This window comes from Hyperolius riggenbachi, chromosome 4, assembly GCF_040937935.1.
Source record: "Hyperolius riggenbachi isolate aHypRig1 chromosome 4, aHypRig1.pri, whole genome shotgun sequence".
Classification (NCBI taxonomy): Eukaryota; Metazoa; Chordata; class Amphibia; order Anura; family Hyperoliidae; genus Hyperolius; species Hyperolius riggenbachi.
In genome coordinates this window covers 371093743-371116848 of record NC_090649.1, presented here as the reverse complement: position 1 = coordinate 371116848, position 23106 = coordinate 371093743, and the positions used below count along the sequence as shown (strand labels likewise).

General features: G+C 41.3%; 1 protein-coding gene across 2 annotated transcripts in view; it reads right to left on the bottom strand.

The window, feature by feature from the left end:
- Positions 1-4668: 4668 nt before the first annotated feature.
- Positions 4669-23106, bottom strand: part of VIP (vasoactive intestinal peptide) — a 35474-nt gene continuing 17036 nt past the window's right edge. Inside the window, exons 3-7 of one of the 2 annotated variants that reach the window (XM_068279553.1) lie at positions 18952-19092; positions 16702-16806; positions 13272-13403; positions 8006-8131; positions 4669-6179 (exon numbers count right to left, since the gene is read on the bottom strand). In XM_068279553.1, the coding sequence (XP_068135654.1) occupies positions 8011-8131; positions 13272-13403; positions 16702-16806; positions 18952-19092 (499 nt within the window). In that variant the 3' untranslated portion in view covers positions 4669-6179; positions 8006-8010. The remainder of the gene's footprint in view (positions 6180-8005; positions 8132-13271; positions 13404-16701; positions 16807-18951; positions 19093-23106) is intronic. The other variant, XM_068279552.1, reaches the window with a different exon arrangement.

The window sequence follows — 23106 nt, the reverse complement described above, 5'->3', positions numbered from 1 at the left end:
ATTTTTTGAGTTATGTTAATGACAATGCGTTACATTTAAAATTTAGCATGAGTTTTGACTCAGGTAAAATTGACTACTTGGATCTTACCTTCATGGGAGACCCCCTATCACAGTTGGTCTCTACACGTACCTTTCGGAAATCCACAGCAGGAAATTCAATTCTGCTTGCCAGTTCGTGCCACCCCAGACATAAGATAAATGCTATCCCTACAGGAGAATTTACTAGGGCCGTACGTAACTGCTTAAGTCCGACGGATCTTGAGCAGGAGTGCGATTTGGTGGAGACTAGACTCAAACAAAGGGGTTATACCCAGAAACAGTTAGATGTGGGACGCCGGAAAGGCACAAGGAGACCACGTTCGGAATTGTTAAAAAATAGAGTTTGGAGTGAGACCGAGCAGGACCAGGTTACTTTTGTCACCGGCTATAGCCTGGAGTTTAATAAAATCACTAATATTGTGAAAAAGTACATTCCAGTGCTGCACCCGGATACAGAACTTAAGACAATTCTGGATAGAGGGTGTCGTTTCTCCGCTAGAAGGGCCCAGACTTTAGGGTCCATACTTTCGCCCAGTCTTTTTCGGTCTCCTTCCATTTCTCGCACTCCGACGTGGCTAGCCACAGTGGGTTCATATCCCTGTGGTTTCTCTACATGTAACTGTTGTCAGTGTAACAAGAGAGGCAACTCAATATTCTCCTATGTATACAACAAGAATTTTCCCATCAAACAATATGTAAATTGCAATACGAAATGTACTATTTATGTTATATCTTGCATCTCATGTTGTCTACAATATGTGGGGTGCACTACTCGCCACTTGAGAGCGCGTATAGCGGAGCATTATTGTGGTACAAATACCGTAAATCCGCTGTATCCAAACACTTTGAAACTGTGCACAGGGGAGATTTATCTGCTTTTAGGTTTCAGGGGGTGGAGCGGGTGGTTTGTCCAATCAGAGGTTGCGATATCCAAAGACTGTTGCTAAAACGCGAAGCCTTTTGGATCCATCGATTGGGTACTCGCACACCACAGGGTTTAAATAAAAAGTGGGATTTAAGCTTGGTTTACACATATTGAGAGCATATGCACTTTTTCTCAACTGCATAAAGAGTTATGTCTATTCATTATATTGTATTTGTGCTGCTTTTGTTCTCTTCTTTCTTGTCTATATATTTATATTGTTAATTCAGTGGTTACTTTTTATACATCTCTTTCAATGTTATTATAGTAATGCTTTTGTACAAGTGTTTTCTGAGAGTGTATGTTCCTTTAAGGAGTGGTTTGTGTGCTCCCGGGGGTGGAGCTTTTCCTCCCTGGCTCCATATAAATTCCTCAGGTTCAGTTTTAACTACGATTAAGGGCAGATGGTAAGCCCGATACGCGTGAGTTGATCCTGTGATTTTATTGCACTGTCTGTGGATTTTTCAAATAAATATATTAGCCCTTTTCTACTTCAATCTGGTCTGGTTTGCGGATCCCTTTTTTGTTCATTTAATTTACCTATGCTGACACCTTAGCTGATGCGCTCCAATTGCATTCCACATCAGTTTTCATGTAATTCCTATGCTTCCTCCCGCAGCCCATGGGAGTGACGTGGAACGTGAGGGGAGCGCAGAGGCTAAGGTGGCAGCATGGTAAGTTAACCGCCTTCCTCTGCCGTGGGCAGTGCTGTCTAATTTAAATGTTATTTACAAGTAGATACCTACTTGTAGCTACACGGAGTGCACAGCACCAGTGTGTGTGTGTGTGTGTGTGTGTGTGTGTGTGTGTGTGTGTGTGTGTGTGTGTGTGTGTGTTTGTTCCAGGCGGCTGCGGTGGGTAATTACACTCACGTGAAACGGCACGCCAGAGTTACAAGAGAGAGAGAGGGCTTGATTCACTAAGACAAATAGCATGCCTTATCAAAGTTAACACGCCTTATCAAAGTTTGCATGCCTTATTAGAATAGCATAACAAGCGCTACAAAACCCGCAGGTGCACAGGGCAGGACGAGTGGAGCTCTCGTCATTGCCAATTAGCAGGCATAAGTTTGTAGCGCTCGCTATGCTACTCTGATAAGGCATGTTAACTTTAATAAGGCGTGCTATTTGTCTTAGTGAATCAAGCCCAGAGAGAGAGTGTGTGTGAGTGTTAGAGTGTGTGTGAGTGTGTGTGAGAGTGTGTGTGTGCGTGCGTGTGTGCGTTGGGGGTGTCAGAGATACAGGTGAAATAATCAGCAGGTAAAAGGCAGCTGCTCACAGAAAGACTGTCTGCGTAGTTCTACACCAGACAGTCCACGGAACTGGAGGGGGCAGGCAAGCCAAAGGGACCAAACTGAGAGCAGTCCAGGGCCAGGCTAAAAAAATCCTCTTCTCCTAATTCACCGTGCTGCAGGCACATCTCATGGGCAGCATGTACAATCTCTGGCTGCGCTGTGACTCACTCGAGAAAGAGGGGGGAGCCAGGACACAGTACCTGCCAACACCTGGAACACGAATGACCTGCTGCGACCATGGGCCCTACACCCCTGCTCCACCCCACTATCTCTGGCTGCACTGTGGCTCACTTAAGAAAGAGAGGAGGAGCCAGGCAAGCCAAAGACCCTTGCAGTGGCAACTGGAAGGGGCAGTGCTGTGCTAGCACATAGAGATGGGCGGCAAAGTTACGTGATGCATTGAGGAGAACAGTAACGTGGCTGCAGAGAAGAGCAGTGACATGCCGGGGCACAAAAGGAGTCTGGCGTGCGAGCCTGCTACCCAGCATGAGTACCTGCCAGCACCTGGTACACACATGGCCTGGGCCCATCCCACCCGAGGGCCCGGTCACCATAGCGACCGCTGTGACCACGGGCCCTATACCCCTGTTCCACCCCACTATCTCTGGCTGCAATGTGGCTCACTCGAGGAAGAGAGGAGGATCCAGGCAAGCCAAAGACCCTTGCAGTGCCAACTGGAGGGGGTGGTGCTGTGCTAGCACATAGGGACGGGCAGCAAAGTTAAGTGATGCATGGAGGAGAACAGTAACGTGGCTGCAGAGAAGAGCAGTGACATGCCGGGCGCAACAGGACTCGGTCCTGCTACCCATCGTGAGTACCTGCCAGCACCTGGAACACGCATGGCCCCTCTAACCCGAGGGCCCGGTCACCATAGCGACCACTGTGACTGCAGACCCTATGCCCCTGCTCCACGCTACTCCTACCCCAGTTTCTGAATAATTGTTAAATGTACAGTGGTTGTATCACATCCAATGACAAAAAAGTGGAGGGAAGGGAGATGCAAAGTTTGTTGCTGCAGAGGACAGGCAAGAGTAGGTAGTTATGCTTAACTGTCACCCCCATAAATGTAATTGTCATCAAATTTATGGGGGATTGGGGGAATATGTGGCCTCCAAGATCTATTGAAAATGTGAAGGGGAACCATGTAATGTGCTGGATACTTTATAGAGCAGAGTTCCCCAACCCTGTCCTCAAGGTCCACCAACAGTACATGTTTTGCAGAAAATCACACACAACCACAGGTGGGGTAATTAGTGTTGCAGCAGCGAACTACCTCTGTGGCTTTATACAAAACGGGCAGTGTTGGTGGGCCTTGAGGACAGGTTTGAGGAAAACTGTTATAGAGCACATGTAATGGGTTACAAATGTCACTTGACCCATGCAGAGCCAGATCATCCACAAGGCAAACCTATGCCATTTCCAAGGGCCTGGAGAGAGTCTAGGGGCCTTGTGGATGGTAGTCCCCACCAAATTGTATAAAAAAAGCCAGGTGATAATCAGCTGTGGGCAAAAACTGCTATCTTAACTAGGACGCTGTTCCATCTTAATCATTTTCTGGATACATGTAATGGGTTTCAGATTTCATGGATAGCATATAATGGGATACAAATTTCATGGGGCACAAATACTTAGCTTGTAAGCTTAAAGTCATATATTACAACCCAGCCAGCTTTTTTCCTTGCCTCCATAAGTCAGTGCAGTGGCAGCCCCCTTTCTTACCATCTTTAGCATACCTCCTACTAGTTTGGCACATTTGTGTGGGCTTCACCTAGAACCTATTATTGGCTCCCAGATTTAACAAGTCTTAGTTGGTTGGCTTCTGCAGCCATGGTTGGTGGAGAACGGAGAAGCATTCTGTCAGAGGTTGTGTGCATGGCATCTCTAACACTGTGGCTCTCATTGGTGGGTTTTAATGCTCTATATCAATTGTTATGTAAAGAGTGCTTGAAGGGTCCCATAGCTCCCACAGGAAGTAAAACTCATACAGGGGCCCATAGCTCCTTAGCAGTGCCACTGCAGAGGTGTGTTTGTGTGTTTGTGTGTTTGGGGGAGGCAGGTTATTGACTGGCTCTTGAGAGAAGCATTGGTTATACTTGGGGCACATACCAGTGTACCTGGAAAATTATTATGAAGCAATAAAAAATATGCACCAGTAACACCATTTTTTTTCCTTGTGAGGTAGTTCATTTCAGCAGAATCCTCTTATCTGCCTGGAATCTTTATCTAGGCAGATCTATGGAAATTACTTAACACTAATTATATATAAAGTGCAGGTGTAGGGAGTAAAGCAGTAATAGCTATAATTATATAGCAGTATATAGTAATCTTTTTATAAAACAAATAGAATGACACATTTCAAATGCAAAACCATATGACTTTGCAGCGATGATAAAATCTCTTTATTATCTGCATATTTCATAAGTTACATTCATTTTTGAAAAAATATCATAATTTCCCAGTATCCACTTTATATATAAGTAATGCTGTCATCAGCAAAGATATACACAATTTAATTTTCTGAATACTTATTCTGTAGATAAAATTTTACATTAAACAAATCTCATCCTGCTATCTTCCTTTAGGCATGTCTTGATCCACAGCTTTTTAGTCACATACAGCATAGCACTGAAATGAGATATACATTCAGCTTTTTTATTTGATCGAAATTATAAAATTCTTTAAAAAAAATAAAGTTAAATACATTTCATGAAAAGGTGCATTACACATGTGGGCTACTTTCCATTGACATTTTCCGAAAATAGATATATAGTTCATTATCTTTGGAATGTAAGAATTAGTATTTAGTCAAACAGCAACCTGGAAGTCTTTTGGATTTTTAAAGCCCACAGTAGATATAAGTGATGTCTTAAAATCCATGTTTAAAGTCTGAAATTAAAGAGAATCTGTCATGATCAAGAAGCAATATACCGGTATCGAAAAGACTGATTGAAGCTAGCACTCCCAGTCCACAAATTGATTCCAGCCTATGTAACTTCACTCTGTGAAATCACTATTTTCAAACTAGCATTTGATCTGCACGTTTCCCATAGTTGAGTTGCTTCCATCAGATGCTTCTGAGAAAAATTTGGCTTAATTATATATTAAATTTAAAGAGTTAACCTGCAAAAAAGTGACACCTCCACTTTGTTGGAATCCAATGGTTTGCTTCACCTAGAGTTTTCATGTCTTGCAAACTCCACTGGTGAGATCCCCAACCTTGAGTTCCCATGTTTTGATGCTGGATTCTCCAAAATATATTGAAAGCTAAAGGGTATTTAAACCCACTGGCATCCAATCAACAAACACGTTTTACACATGTTCATCCTAACGTATGCAGGGCTTATTCAACATAAAAAAACTAGAAGAAAACGTATACTCTGTAGCAATCCATAAGTGGTCAACTCTGGTTGGGTACTATGGGAAACACATACTCAGATCCTTTTCTAACTTTGTTTTAATAAACCATACTCATTGAAAAGGCTCTTCAAAACAGTGCTCTCTAAATTTTGCTGAGCCTTTTCACAGTTAGATATGACAAGGGTTTCATGTGAGAATATAACAATTTGTATTGAAATATTGTATCCTACGTCATGTAACACTTTATTTTAATTTCCATTTTCATCTTTTAAATGCATTTATTGAAATAAAGGATTTGAAGCATATGAAATCACAGGTTTTCCATGAATTCTTCCATATCTATTTACAGATCTAGTTAGAGATCTCTAAGGTTATATTTACAGTGTAAACATCAAGTTTTTTTTCTTTTTAATTATAAGAAACATATTTGCCACGACTTTCACCTCACAACATATTTGTTTTGGTTTGAATACAGAAGTAATCTTGTTGAAATACTATGTGAAACTCAAAAATATAGTAAACTTGATCTTTTGATTAAACAACAGAATATGGTCTCCCTCAAAGGTTCTGCAAGAAAGAAGAAAACAAAGATTAAAAAAGATACATACAGTAATAAGGTTATTTAGATTAACAATATACACACAGACATACATATTAAAACTTAAAGTGTAAACATCAAAATCTTTTGAAAATCTGTGGAGCTACTGCCACACCTTTCACCCGTCGGGCCGTCCAGGTTTCCCCATCTGTGCTCCCCCTGGTGTTGGCAGCAGAGCTAACTATCGCCTGTCTCACCAGCTCACCTCCTCCCATGTCTGGTGTCTTCTTTCCAAGTTGCGGTCACTCCTCCTTGTGTCATGCAACAAAAGCTAGAGGTCAAACACTAGAGATCCAACGTGTATGCTACTGAGTCTCTAGTGTTTGACCTCTAACTTTTGTCACATGACACACTGAGAGAAGATACAGGGAGGAGGAGCACCGTGGCATGGAGAGAAGACACCGGACATGGGAGAGGCATGCTGGTGGGACAGGTGAGAGTTAGCTCTGCTGTCAACACTGCGTTGGTCCTTGCCAAATCGAACGCTACTAGTGGCACACTCCCAACTCACTGCCCATTGAGTTAATTTTCTGTCATACGCAATCGACCAAACTGATTGACTTCGGACAGAAACTTGACAATTGTACAGCCACCTTTACTTGTGCTATTCAAAAACTGTTTGGTGTTTTTAAAGTAGAACTGTTTTACAATGTTTTTTTTTTTTCCTGTAGAAATTACTGTTTCTTATATAGGTAGAAAAATCAAAGTTTTGTAAAAGTAATACCTTTTGTGTTTACAGGCATGCTAAAATAGTTAACATTATCCCTAGTAAAGAGGAGAATTGAACGTAATAGAGTGTTACTAAGTTCAGCAAAAACTAAGTTAAATTTTAACTATTTTACTCTAGAACATAGCTTATGTTGTAGGTATATTAGAAAAAAAATATGTGGGGTCTGTTTTACTAAAAGATATCTGCTGTTAAAACCTGCACATTACTACTATTTGACATGAAGAAATCTGTCAGATTGTAAAGACTCCATCTAAGAATTGCAATGTTAGAGGGTTTTTTTCTTGAGAAAGGACATGTAGCCCGAAACGTTGTGCTTTTTTGTCTGCTGTATAACCGCATGCATTATTACAATAAATTCTGAAGATTATTCGCGCAAGGGTTGAGTCCGGAATCGATTGATTGTGTATGGAGAGGGTTTTTTTCTGCCATGTTGTTCATTAGCTGAGAAGAGCACCACAAATAGGCAATAACCATGGACTGGGAATGTGATCTTATAACAGCTGTTTTACTTTCTACCTGCCTGTCTCCACATCAGTGGAGTCAGATGATAGAAAGAAGTAAACACCCATAGGAAAAGAAGGAAGTTAAGTCAAAATAATGTAATTAAGATAATGTGATTGAGATATGCTCAAAAATCCCTTCTTGCGTTATCCCATTTTTGCTAACAAAGATAATTGCCTTGCTTTTCAGAAGGGGATTAACTACAAATCATCAGTTTCCCATGAAAACTTTGATGTATCCCCCATCAAAGTAGATATAAGTGTGCCCACCATGTCTTCGCCCTACCCACTACAAGTATGGCCACAACAGCACCTGCTCTGGAGAAGAGGGGAGCTGTATGGAAGAGAAGGCAAGAAGTGGAGTGACCCAGCCCCAGTATCTTAACATAGGTTCTCTCCAACACTTTTCAGTATATGTCACACTTTCGTAGATCAAATCCACAATGTGTGCTTAAAATAAATATATATATATAATGTAAACCTTACATATGCAGGAATAAATCAAGGTGTCATTTTTAATTAATTAAATTAATTAATTAAGGTCAAACAACAGAAAGATATTTACAATCACTAATATACCAGCGGTAGATGGTTTAACAGCTCATCCATGGTGGAATCATCATAGTTTTCTGCAAAGGGTGCTTGACTTAGCTCATTATCTTCTCGAATACTTGTAGGATTGTCTTCTTGACTATAAAACGTGAAAGAGATATTGATTTTTTTTTAGACCATTTATTCCATCACGCTCAGTTGTTTACTGTAAAGTATCGGTCTAATAGTGAGGAGCATGAATTTCGCGTGATCGTAACTACGCAGCATCATTCGCAATGACGCTGTGAAAGAGCATCATTCATTTTGTTTGTAAATGTAATCAGGAACCATAACTTTGCAATTTGGCATCATTTTTGTGTAATTTTTATTCTGAATTTAGCGGTCCCCCATAAATGCTATCATCACCCCAGAAAAAAAAAGGTCTTTTAGAAAACGTGTTTTTTGCCTTGTCTTCACTATTTATTTTAACATACATAGCAATTAGGTAGTGACAACCTGTGAAGCATTCCCTTATTTCTACAAACTGATTTAATGAACCTGAATCGCTAAAAAAGAAGTTGAGTACAGGCTGCATTTACTCTCCTTTTACTAACAGTAATAAATTAAGGATAAGCTTTAAAGAGAACCCGAGGTGGGGTTCTTCCATTGCAATCCATATACAGAGGCTGGGTCTGTCTATAGAGCCCAGCCTCTGTTGCTAGTTATTTTCTTTCTTTCTGTATATGGATTGCGATGGAAGAACCCCGCCTCGGGTTCTCTTTAAGGAGTATTCCAGGACTACTAAATTCTAATACTTAAAACAAAAACTGAAGATAAAAAGTACAATCTATATATATAACAGAGTAAGTGCCTCAACCTTCAAACAAGAAGAAGAAGTAGTGCCCTGCCCCCAGGGCCGGTCCAAGCAAGAAGAAGGGGCTGGTCCAAGCAAGAAGAAGAAGTAGTGTCATATCAAACCAAGGGCAAAGAGGGATAATTTGCATATTCAGTAGTAGTGCATTGTGGGTAACCACAAATGTTCACTTATAGCGGAATTATTGCAGATTTGCTTCTGTTTTAAGAAGGAAAATTACACCAAGCTTTGCTTTTTTTAGTAGGAGGGATTTTTGGTCTCTTTTATCCCCCTATACATTCTTAGTAGTTTGGGTCACCCTGAGCTGCTTGGTCACTCTGTTGTACTGGTCCAAGCCCTATCTCATACAGCCATATCAAGCTCTGTTATGGCTATCATTCATGAAAGTGCTGTCGGTATGGAGAATCAGTGTGGGAAAACACCACTGATGGTGTTTTTGACTTCTGGCTGCTGATTCATAAAAAAGTATCCAGGTGTGGTAGCAGTGCGGAGGTTCCCCAAACTAGGCAGGCGGTAGGCTTGCGGAGACACGGAAGCTGCCGAGTTGATACATTTCTCCGTGTTCCGCTCTACTGCAGCTGCCTTGGAGGTCTCTGTGTCTCCATTCACTTAACATTGTTATCGCCACATCAGAGGGAGCGGTACTTCCCGACCTCACACCGCTTGCGGTGATCTTTATGAATTAACATTTTGCTACATTTTTTACAACAATCACCGCACAAGGCGGTGATTTATCGCTCTGCTCGGTAATGTCAGCTTTTGATGCGGAAGGAGCCTTTATGAATGCAGATTTTGCGGGAAAGTCAGCTGTTTTAAGCATTTCCGCATGCGGAAATGCTTTATGAATGATAGCCTATGTAGTGATGAGAACCAAAGGTCTGAAATAGGCTGTCACATGTGGGTTTGATATGACTGTGTAAAACTTAAAGCAATAGGCTTGCTTGGCTTACTAAGGGTGAAAAGGAATAATTTGCATATTTAGTAGCGGTGCATTGTGGGTAATCACAAATGTTCACTTATAGTTGAGTAATTGCATATTTCTTTCTGTTTTAGGAAGGCAAATTATACCAAGCTTTGCTTTTTTTTAGTAGGAGGTCTTTTTGGTCCCTTTTATCCCCCTATACATTACGAGTAGTTTGGGTCACCCTGAGCTGCTTGGTTACTCTGTTGTACTGGTCCAAGCCCTATCTCATACATCCGTATCAATCCCTGCCATGTACTGATGAGGAACAAAAGTCTGAAACAGGCTGTCACATGTGGGTTTGATATGACTGTGTAAAATTTAAAGCTATATGCTTGCTATACACCAGCAGCTCTGGATGCTTGCTTGGCTTACCAAGGGGGGAAAGGGGTAATTTTCATATTTAGTAGCAGTGCATTGTGGATAACCACAAATGTTCACTTATAGCTGAATTATTACAGATTTCCTTCTGTTTTAAAAAGGCAAATTACACCAATACAGTGTGCGGCATTGCAGGAAGTGACAACAGTGGAACGCACGATGGAACACGGAAGAGGTGAGTCATCCCCGCCCGCTGCCTCTTACTAATAGTGGCAGCTGCTACTGTGCTTAAGCAGGAGGGGGAGTGCACATGGGGGACCAAGGTGAGGGGGGGGGGGGTTTCCTGCTGAGCTTAAGCTGGAGGTAGAGCACACATGGGGCACCCAGTTGAGGGAGGGTCCAACCCCCCTCCCCACCGCTGTGCTCAATACCCCCTTCCTGCCCTCTACCCTCGTATGCGGCATATGCTACGCCACGGGTCGGCTAGTTTCTTATAATAGTCAACATAAATCATTACTTCTGCAAAACTAACTGACCCTAAAAAAAAATTACAGCACCAGTGTGCTGTAATATTCTGTACTACGGTATGCACTCAATTAAGGCCAAGGTTGCAGGTCCTATTTGTATCTGGAGTTGTGGATGTCAGAAAATATAAATATTCCTGTAACACCAATTTGTAGTCATTCAGACCATGGAGTCATTGTCTGTCTGGTTACAGATGCTCACATTTTAGGAGACAGGAGAAGCAAATAAATTAGGTTTAATCAAATAAGCATATGTTCTGTATGAGCACAGGAAACTGTCCAAGCAAATTGAGTCTTTAAGCCTATTGTTTGGTGGAAATTCAAACCATTCACTATCAGTTGTTTGCCAACATTTTTCAGCGCAACAGAGCATTGCAAATGAGAAAGAAAATGTATCCAAAGATGCAAATGTAACCCCAAGCATGTTGGGAAATTGACACTAACCTACATAATGCTATCTAGTAGAAAAGTACAAAATTTCAAAGCAAAATCACTCATCAGGTGTAGAGGTGTAGAAATCCTAAAAGCTGTACCATGACTGCTATATTCTGCAAAATCGTATTTTCCACTGGAGATGACAGGGTGTGAAATGCAAAAAAATGTTACAATGTTCACAACATATACAAAGTTGTTGGTATCATTTATCAAATTCCATTTAGTCACTGCTCTGTATTTATTATGTAGTCTACACGCAGTCTGCATTGCAAGTATTCTAATATAAACATAAATGTTTCTGCTGTAATGAATCTTATCTCAGGCATTCTGGCTCTATTCTGGTACATTGCCAAGGAGAAGGAAGCTTGTTATTTCCTCTCCCACATTCCTACTCCTCGCTGATTGGCTGAGGGCAGTTCAGTGTGACATTAGGCTGAGAAGGGAAATACACCTCACCCCTCTGCAGAAGCTGCTGAAATACAACCTATACTCACATGTGTTTACAAAGCAAGCTAGATATGAGAGTGCAGTTTCTTAGAGAAAAAGAGAGAAAAAAAGGACCAAACAACATCAGGATTGGCTTCAGTCAGAGGCAGTAAAGATGAAAAATGCCTGAAATAGTTTTCTCTTAATTTACTTTATAAAATTCACTGAACTCAAAATGTGGAAAGCACAATGCATATGTTATATAAGTAGAACAAGTATTTATCTACTTATATATGTGTTTTTCCCCTAGGATTGTATGGCTGTCATTGCTGTTTTAAAAGGACACTGTTACACTGTTTTACAATGCATATGCATTTTGCTTTATACTATCAATTCATCAGGTTGGAGGTTTCGGGCCATCTCCACCAGCACCTCAAGGCATAGGAACAGTTTCTTCCTCTCAGTTGTCAACCTCCTGATCTCTCTTCACACACCCTCCCAATATGGCCGATGGTTGCTGTTATTGATGGTCCACGGAGGCATTGCTTTTTTAACGTATCCTGCTCGAACTGCTGTATACTGCTTACACTGCTGTACATTGCCTACAATGATGCATATAGTGTCTCCTATCTCCCACTTTGAATCCTGTGTTCTTTTATAAAGCCAATAATTTTTTAAAAAAAACGTGTATTCCTTAAATTGGGATTATACTCCCCAAACTAAAATTTCAGCGACTATTCTTAGTTGCATAAAAGAAAATTTGAAAGCATTCCAATGTATTCCCTATGTGTAATCATTTATCACTGCAGAAAGCAGTAGAAGTTACTGTACTTATCTCTGGTCTTTGGCAAAGGCAAAGCTTCAGCTTTAGTTACATAGTTACAAAGTTATTTAGGTTATAAAAAGACATACGTCCATCGAGTTCAACCAGAGAACAAAGTACAACACCAGCCTGCTCCCTCACATTTCCCTGTTGATCCAGCGGAAGGCGAAAAACCCTTACAAGGCATGGTCCAATTAGCCCCAAAAGGGAAAACAATTCCTTCCCGACTCCAGATGGCAATCAGATAAAGTCCCTGGATCAACATCATTAGGCATTACCTGTTAATTGTAGCCATGGTTGTCTTTCAATAACTAAAAACTAATAAAAACTAAAAGTTATTGTAAGAACATTCTTTGTATTTTGGTTGACTATCTATTTTGAGATGCTCAAAATTGTACATATTTAAAATGGATTTTTTTTCTATTCACCCAGATGTTGTTCATAAATGGCCTGATAATTTATGATGCACAGTAAAAAATTATTGATTTGTGTCTGTTTCCCAATCAATTATTTAAAAACCTACAAAAGTGGAGTCACGTTTTGCTGGGCAATAAAGTTTTTCATTCCATTTTATTACGGAGTGCCTGCACACTAAAGTGATAATTTCTGTGACTTGGCTAATTGCCCTTCAAAATAATTAATTTAGTGTATGGCCTGGGTAACTATCAATTTCCCACAAAAAAAAAACCATCTGAAATGAGCATCTGAATTTTTAATGTTTCTAAAACCCAAAGAAGATTCAGTTTTGTTAACAGTTAGTTCCATTCTCATTTTTTTTTACTTGATGCAATCCACAATAATCATTTCACTTGTCTGAAAAGAATCCAAATAATCCCTCAAGATAATGATAATCATGACTAAGTAGATGCATTTGTCTTGCTATTGTCGGTGCTAGTGCTATTTTAATTAAAAATCTTTCTGCTTCTACATCAATACCTTCTCTTTCCAGTAAGAACCGAGTTTAAGTACTTCTTTACTGCCATCTGCTTCCGAAAACGGCTGTAGTTATCAGTGAAGACAGCATCGGAGTGACGCTTAACTGGAGATGGGTCTTCCACAACATTATTGCTGGTTAAGGAGAGAGAAATATAAAGTAAATTACACAAGTCTCTGTGTTATTGTGTCGAAGGCGCAAAGTAAATATATCAGAAGAAAGAAACCAAGCAGTTCTAAAATAAGATTAGTGACCAACTATTTTTGGATCTCAATGACAAAGATCCATTGGAGCTTAGCTATATTGCAGGCCATTCATTTCTGACATGCCAATCACAATTAACAGTGATAATTTACATTTCCTATTCTAATTTTCAGAATACTACAGGGATGACTTTCTAACCAGCAAAGTGACCCTGATGTTGATTCAAATATCCAATCATTTTAATAAGAATTAACAACACATTTTTGCTAAAAAAAAAAAAAAAAAGTCCTTTACCTTTATTAGCTTATGAAGCACATTAATATGTATGAAATGGCAGTAAGTCACACTTAGGTAATGTTAAAAAAATGGATAGGTCATTTCCAGTGGTGTAACTGAGGAGCTTTTGGCCCCAGTGCAAGTTTTACATGGGCCCCAAGCACTCTAAAGTCTAAATGACTTCATAAATCAATATTGCTAAATATACGCACTATTATCATGTTATTTTCAGTGCATTTCCTCTTTATGTAACTTTGTATAAATGTGTAGTGTAGCAATGCAAGCACACAGAAACCTTGCTTCTGAAACATAACTAGACAACCAATATAAACAAATTTACATGGCTGTCATGCTGAACTTTTTACTTTATCATCATTTTAGTCCTGCAATAAGCCTGCATTAGAAATGTCAGAGAAATCTGTATGGAGTGTCTGTGAAGAGTACTAAAAGTAGATGGTCAGTAGGGTAGCATTAGAATTACATGCATGTAAAAATGGCGGTGGTAAGAGTGGGCGCAGGGTGAAGTCGAAAAATGGCTCACCCTACTGTGACAAATTTCATGGTTGCATAAATTACTATTCCCACTCCAAGGTATCATACAGTGGGGGTAAAACGCAATTCCGCTTCCAGTTATTGCATGACAGCCACATGATTCCCTGCACATAAACAGAATCCCAGCAGCTCAACCTGCAACTTCCAGGAAGCAATGGATAAATAATTTAAAACAATACATCTTCCATCAGTACAGAAAGGTGTGTAAAAATGGTGCTCACAGGCAGGGGTGTAACTACAGGTCATGGCCCCCCACAAAACATTCATGGGCTCTTCCCCAATGAAATCCCCCCACCCCTGCCTAACTTCTGTATCACTCTTGCAATCAAGTCTGCCTGTTGTGTGCTGCATGCCCCTCTTTCAGTGCTCCCTTTGCTTCCCCTCCTTAAGTTCTTTCAGATTATCCCCCACTCCTTCTCACCCTCATTCCTGCTTCCATCCCCTCCTTAAATGACTACTGGGTGCCCTTAATTATGTCTTTGTTTTCATCCCCCATTTGTTTCTCCAATGGGACTCCCCATGCCACCTCTGTCCAGGTTGATACTCACCACTAGCACTTTGAAGCACCTTGACAGTCCCAAATAGCTTTCCAAACACTCTTTTTCTATCTGTGGTCCCTCCAAGTTAACATATACCAGAATTGCTGTTGGCTGCTAGACAGCCGCTAGGGCCAGCAGCAGCATTTGCACACTGTTCTACCTCTCCATTCTCCTACAGCCTAGCCAGCCAAGCCTTTTTCTAAAAGGTACATTTTATGGTTGATGGTCCCAGCTGCTTGTTGGCCCACCCCATCGCTTGTTCATCCACCCACCACAGCACCTGTTTAATGGCCTGAACTGTACACCGCTGGACCCCTATGTACTAGTGTTGAGCCGAAATTTTAGTAATTTCGTGTTTCCTTATTTACGGATGCGAATTTTGCCGCTACGACCCGAATTCGCAATTGCCATAAAAACCGTAATTTGGAATTCAATTTAGTAATTTAATGTTTTCTATAGAAACAAAGTTATTTTAGGTACAAAAATGAAACGTAATTTTGTTTCTAATAGTAATTATGCACATTTAGGTAATGACTAAACTCAGGAAAGTCACTCATTGATTGCAATTACTGACCTTCCTGCCTGCTATCCCCTCCAGCTCCGGCGGCCCCTCACACCCAAGGGGGGGGGGGGGGGATTTGCTTAAAGCTTGCCTCAGACGGCAAAAAGTCTAGGGCCGGACCTGCTTGCAACACATTGGGCTTGATTCACAAAGCGGTGCAAAGTGTTTGCACGCCTGTAAAAAGCCCTTTATCACGCCTAAACTCAGTTTAGGCGTGATAAGAAGAAATAAGAAGAAACTCGCGCGATCTGTACCATGCTTCGCGCGCAGCGTCCATTGAGCCCTACGGGACTTTGCGCGCGCAGCGCGGTGCGCTACGCGCGCAAAACTTTGCGCGCGGGAGCTTCGCGCGAAGAGCAGCACAAATCGGTGATAACTCAGCTTTGCACGGCTTATCACGCCTAAAGTCTTTTAGGCGTGATAACTGAGTTATCACCGCTTTGTGAATCAGGGCCTTTCTGTTGTTATGGAGGAGGAAGGATGATAATGTGGTTCATGATAGAGTGGCCAGTGGTAGGGACAAAAAGATGAGCAATGTGCTTGGCCAAGATGATCCAGCACTACAGTTCTCCTAGTGACACATCAGGGTGGCTGTACATGTGCAGAAAACACTAGCATGTGTACAGTATATTTGACCTCACACATAGTACAATACAATGCTGATTCAGATGATCTCAAATGTAAGTGATTCTGGAAAGCTAATCCTATAACAATTTTTGTTAATGCAAAAAAAATGTCCCATTCTGTACTGTTTACCTGTTTTGGAAACAATGCATCTCAAATGTATAATGTTAGTATCCTGATGACCCCTTCCTATCTCTGTAAAAGAAGCTGTTGTTAAAACACTGCAGAATCCATGTCTAACTCGTGTCCACTTTATTCCCAGGTGAGCTATAGTTCTAGAACAGGGATGTCTCAAGGGCCAAGGTCCACTCCTAACACATTTTTGGCACAGCAAAATAACTGATGGGACTGAATCAGGAAAGGTGTGGTCCATCAAGTGGAACACATTTCTTAATTTCTCAGTACATCCCAACACTGGCATGGATATGGTCCTTGACGACTGGAGTTCGATACCTGTAGGCTAGAACCTAGCAGTGGCTTGAAACTAGACACCACCTGCAAATGTAATCACCCATTTGATGCAGGCACTTGTGTTATGTACTATTAAAATATAGCAAAGGTCCATAGATGTTTAATATTTGATGTAAACAAAAGTCTTGAATGAAATTTGTTATGAATTTATGAAATCTTAATGCTAAAAATAACAATATCATTTGTAACCACATGCCATCTTACCTGACTCTTTTTCCAATTAAAGATTCTAAATATCGTCTTGCAGAAAGCTGACCCAAAAGTTTGCTGTAGCCACTGGTGAAGAGGCCATCTGCATGCCTAGATGTTCTGGTATAAATTAAAATGACAGTATATTAGTAAGATGCTTAAAGTCTCCTGGCATGGATATGATTACAGCTCAAGAAATTACTGTGTAACTGTATAAAGCCATAAATCTTACAGCCACATATTTCTACTAAATACCGGTGAATAATGAAATAACACCTCACATGAGAATAGCTCAGATGTAATTTCTGGCAGCATATGCTGTTAACAAACGTGACTTTATATTCATAAAGTGTGAATGCTGGAAGAAAAAACATTTGCTTATAATACACCACTAGTGAGAAATGAACATTTAGGAGAGAGAAGACACCTATTTTTTATATCGTGCTTTTTTTTGTTCCTGGCAGACTCCAAGCGCTTCAGAGCTGCAATCACTTAGGGCGTGCTCCACAGACAACCAGGATCATTATGGAGCCTTGCCCAAAGACTCTTTACTGTTTATGTACTGGCTTTAGACAAGATCTGAACCCTGATCAAAGGTTCAAAGCCTGCATCAAGACTTAACCAGTATGCTGTCCAGCTGCCCCTTACTGCCAATATCAACCATCACATTTATCACTTTCATCAATGTCAGCATGTGACTTGTTTTCATGTTAAATGCAGAGAATCGTGTTTGTCTCTCAGCTTAAATTAGCATCAAAATGTGTTGTTTTGTTGCACAATAAATATCAGTAATGGCTTACATTTAAAAGTATGTTTAGTTTTAACTTTTAATGGTGATTGTTATTACCCCTTTCTCAAATGTTCCCTTTGAGCACTCCAATTACCCAAATGAATTGATCCGGGAGGGGGGGGGGGGATGGGTCATATGATTAGATTCAGAGGCAAGACTGATTAATCTCGATTATGCTAGAGCATAGGCTGTTACCTGCAGTGTGGCCTGCAGGTCACAGCCTAGAGCAACAGTGTTTCATTTGACTTGCACAGCAGAAGGGAAGATGCCACTGCTATGCTATCCTGACGTAGGAGGAATGGAGAACGGCCGACTGGCTGACAGTGAGCACTTTGTTTGTCACAGACTCACAGCCAGGCAGCGTGTTATTGTTTTGAGCTGCAGCATGTCATGTCTCAAGCTGTTGCATATGCTCCCTTGCTGACTGAGAACATTAAATGAAGCAGAGTAAACTGTTAGGTGCCTACAGGCGCCTGATGTTGGAAAGGCAGCTCACTCCCCTCCCCTAATGCTTCACTCCCTCCTTCCCGATGCAGAGTCCCAAGCAGAGCATAAATGAGAGGTTACTCTGCTCTCTGCATTCCACTGATGAGATCTCCCTTCAATCGGGGGCACCACTAGCTACTTAGTACAGAGGTTCCACTGGCTACCTAATGCTAAGGGGCACCTGTAGCGACAAATGACGTGCAAGGGAAGTAAGTTTGTATGTTCATGGAGGGTGAAGTCTAGGATGCCAGGATATCTCTGCCTATAGGCTCCAGTGATGTAAATCTGGGCCTGAGCTTAATGCATAATTGATAGAAATAAATCCTTGTTCCATTCAAGAATAAAAACCTTGTTTTTAGAAACTGCTATTTATTTGCACTTGTTTTCCTTAAAGAGAGTCTGAAGCGAGAATAGATCTCGCTTCAGACCTCATAGCTAGCAGGGGCATGCGTGCCCCTGCTAAAACGCCGCTATAGCGCGGCTTAACGGGGGTCCCTGTCCCCCCAAACCTCCTCCGTGCAGCGGGGGAGCGCTTCCTGGTTGGGGCAGGGCTAACTGCCGCAGCCCTGCCCCATGCGCGTCTGTCAGACGTGTATCTCCGCCTCTCCCCCGCCCCTCTCAGTCTTCCTTCACTGAGAGGGGCGGGGGAGAGGCGGCGATGCGCGTCTGATAGACGCGCTGGGAGGCAGGGCTGCAGCCGTTAGCCCTGCCTCCAGGAAGAAGATTACCAGCGACCATTTTCCGACCAACTTTTGCGGGGGGTGGGTTGGGGGTGAAGGGACCCCCGTTAAGCCGCGGGATAGCGGCGTTTTAGCAGGGGCACACGTGCCCCTGCTATATATAAGACCTGAAGCGAGATTTAGTCTCGCTTCAGTGTCTCTTTAAACCTGCCTGAACTTTTACTAGCAGTATATTATAAAGCTTAGAGAAATTACATAATTCTCTGTTAACATAAAACAAACATTATTTTTTTTAATCTGTTCCGTTACCTGCCAACTCCTTGTGTAAAGTCCAGGAAGAATTTTTCAGTATCTGGTAGTGTATTCTGCAAAATATCCATGTCTTGTTTTAAGGAAACCTGTGTCTGATCCTGTTCATTTGCTCCATCATATGGTAGTCTGCTCCCTAGCCTAAAAAAGAAATCAGGAACTATAAGTGTTGCTTCTTGTAACTTGGTTGCAGTCCAAAAAGTACAACAGCTTTTGTCAGTCTTGTGTCACAAATGACCCTCTAGGTTCATATCTATATCCCTCAAGTTGTAGCTGGCAGGGAATACTATGAGTCGTTAGCATGGTCTGTTACTCTAATGTAAGTACTGCAAAAATCAAAAACTACCCATATTGCAGACATACAAATGTTTCTGCATGCACCTCTTCAGCTATATTCTGTATGGTGTTTCCATTATATTTGCAGGTTTAGATGAGAAGTGAATACACTAAAAGACCCATTTATTAGTACCCAATGTGCCTCTTGTACTTATGAGTATTTTACTTACAAACACATGGAAAACAAAAGGGATATGAATACAAATTTGAGTGAAATCTGATTTGTTTCAGGAAACGTATGCATTGTAGTGTTGCTCAGATACCCCCAAATCTAGATTCGAGTGGTTTTGTTTATGGCTTTAGGTAGGGAGGAGCGCTCTCCATCGGGGGCCTGCTCTGGTTTACCATCTGATGCCAATGAAAGCTTTTATGGTATACTAACATCGGTGCCCGCCATCCCTCTTTTCTTCAAGTTGTCTGGAAGTTCTGTTTCGGCAGAGGCACGTTGTATGTGGAGCCATAGGACGGTACTTGCATCCTGGTCATTTTTCTTTGCTGATGTGCTGGTCATCTCTCTACGTGTTGTACTCATTGTTTATGGCTGTGCCCACTTCCTGATTGGCCATGATAGTGATTTTGGATAGATCAGGAATTCGGAATTCAAATGCGGTTTCGAGTTAGAATTTCGCATTACACCCATAACGAGTAAACGAGTCAGAATCTGTGATTACCCGTGATTATTTTAATGGTTAATAGCAAAGCCCCCGTACGTGTTAGAAACACCACATTTGCAGGGTATGTTAAGAAGAACAATGGGAACAAGAGTAAAAAAAAATTCAAAAAGGAACTTATAGTTTTTGGGAAAATTTATTTTAAAATTATAGTGCAGTGTGTGGGAAATGTTTCCCTGGCCGCCGACTTATGCAGGTTGGGATAGCCAGGATGCGGAGCCTCAGCCGCGTGGTGCATCGCACCCTGACTATACCAGCCTGAATGGTTCATTGTATAAGGAGTCTCTGGGGTGGAAGGGTGGCCAAGCCCCCCCCCACCCCCACCCTGAAGCCCTTGTCCAATCCATGGGCAAGGGGCTCTTCCCCACCTCTGGTGCCCCAGAAAGAGGTGGGAGCAATGACTCCCTGGGGGGTTCATGGTGGCATCTGGGAGTCCCCTTTAGGAAGGGGACCTCCAGATGCCCGCTCCCCTCCCAGGATAAATGGGTATAGCGGTACATAGTATTATGGATGCATTCAAAACCGCAATCCTTGATCGTGGCTGATCACGGATTCCGATTTCGAGCCTGTGATTGCCCAAATCGACCCGTAATCACGGGTTACCCGTGATTCTGAGTTTATGATGTGCATCCCTGATTATAGTATCAAAGTGAATTTAAAGGGAACCTGAACTGAGTAAAAGTTATTTAAAATAAGCACATAATGTGTCTGCAAATGAATATTACATACTTACCTCACCATCAGTTCCTCTCAGAAGCTTACCATTTTCTTCTTACAGTGATCCCTTCCAAGTCTGAAAAGATTTTGTCAGAACTGAAATATACCAGTTGCTGTCAGTTATATATCAACTGCTGTCAGTTACAACTGAATGTGCAAGGTAATGTCCATGTTTCCCTATGGCTCAAGTAGGCGATATTACAGTTTAACAGTGTGCTGGCCATGAAGCTGTTATGGGGTAATAGCCATTTTTAAAATGGAGGACGGAGAATTCCTTTGATCACAATGGACAAACTGGATGCGGGAGTGGGGAAAGAGATTGATGAGTAGAATACATGGGAGGTAAGTATGATGTGTGTATGTTTATTTTGACTTTTAATTTTCAGTTCAGGTTTAAAGAGGCACTCCAGAATAAACCATTAAAGGTATCTCGGATAATTTGTTTCTATTGCCAATCTGATCTTTGGTTCCTTTTACTGCTCTGAGAGCTAAGACTCCTATTTTGCTTAATATTATTCTTAACATAATTTTAACATGCTATAATAAATAATTAATGCTTTTAAAACTAATCTGTGGAATTCTTTTCTAAGAAGCCAAAATTCACTTTTATTATTATATCCTGCCAAAAATTGTCTGCAATATTTAAGAATTTCTTAATTTTCTATGCCAATTACTGCAGCATCTGTGTTTAAATAATATATGACATTCTTTGCAGCTTGTTGAACAAAGCTTTTAGTACACTGTAATAATGGCAAATGATCATGATTAAACAGATCACATTTGTGTTAGAATTAGATTTCATATTATCTTAAATGTGCATTTTTTATTATACATTCCACCCATCACTACTATATTTTTTACTATACATTTAATCCATCAATACCTTAATAAACTATGTTATTCTTAAATCAATTTAAATTTAAAGTGTTGTTTTAATGTTGGTATATTGTCAGCATGACAAATAATATTTTTAATTTTTGTAAAAGTGGTTAACATAACGGAATGAATGGTAGGACAACAAGACCTACATGAGATATCTTTCTACTACTAAAGCAAAATTATACCATACAACAAAGACCTGCTACCTTTTTAATCCAACAGTATTTATTTAGCTGTGACACATTGGGCATTTGTATAACCTCAATAGAACAATCAGCAGGCACTGGCTAAAAGTGCAGCAGGTTTAACCTGTGCCTGCTGATCATTCTATTATTGTTTATACTACTCTACTGTGAGTAGAGATGGCCCAAACCTCCGATTTTCGGTTCGCGAACTGGATTAGCGAACTTCCGCAAAAGTTCAGTTTGCGCAAACTTCCGCGAACCGCAATAGACTTCAATGGGAGGCCAACTTTGAAAACTAGAAACACTTATGCTGGCCAGAAAAGTGATGGAAAAGATGTTTCAAGGGGTCTAACATCTGAGTTTTTGCTTGGATGAGTGGGATAGACACCAAAAGTCCCGGGGGAAAATCTGTATTTGACGCAAAGCAGCGTTTTAAGGGCAGAAATCACATTGAATGCTAAATTGCAGGCCTAAAGTGCTTTAAAACATCTTGCATGTGTATACATCAATCAGGGAGTGTAATTAGAGTACTGCTTCACACTGACAGATCAAACTCACTGTGTAACACACCGCAAACAGCTGTTTGTGTAGTGACGGCCGTGCTGGACCGGTGCGCACCATGGCGAGATATCAGTGATATCAGGTAATGTCTGATTGCCTTATCAACTTTTGATGGTTCTTTCTCTACCATTGTTAAAGCTTACATCTATTTTTTTTTATTACATTTTCTGCTGGCTGTTCAGTACCTGTAACGAGAATCTGTTATGGAGGGCAAGTCTGCCATTGTGAGTGACCACGGGTAATGGCCGGGGAATCAGGCTTCGATTCTGGTCCGGAGTGGAAGCCTGAGAACCGGCTACCACCAACACACATCCAAGTAAGGACCCATTTGCTGTATAAGTAATGTACCTGCCCTGACCGTGGTTTGCAGACCAGGCATCTGTGTTCAGATGGACCCTTGACTTAGCGCAAGACGAACCAAATCGAAAGCATTTGCTGAGAATGTGTTATGGAGGGCAAGTCTGCCATTCATTCAACTGTGTGAAACTTTCGATGGTACTTTCTCAGTAGCATGGTGACCGCAGGTAATGGCCGGGGAATCCTGGTTCGATTCCGGTCCGGAGTGGGAGCCTAAGAAACGACTACCTCCACCACACATCCAAGGAAGGCAGCAGGCACGCTGTGGGCAAAGGATCAGGAACGGCTACCACACATCCAAGGAAGGCAGCAGGCATGGCATGCACGTCCCGAGGTAGTGACCAAAAATAACAATGCAGGAGGACTTTCGAGGCCCTGCTGTATATGAGATGAATCAGTTTTAAATCTTTTAATGAGAATCTGTTATGGAGGGCAAGTCTGCCATCCAT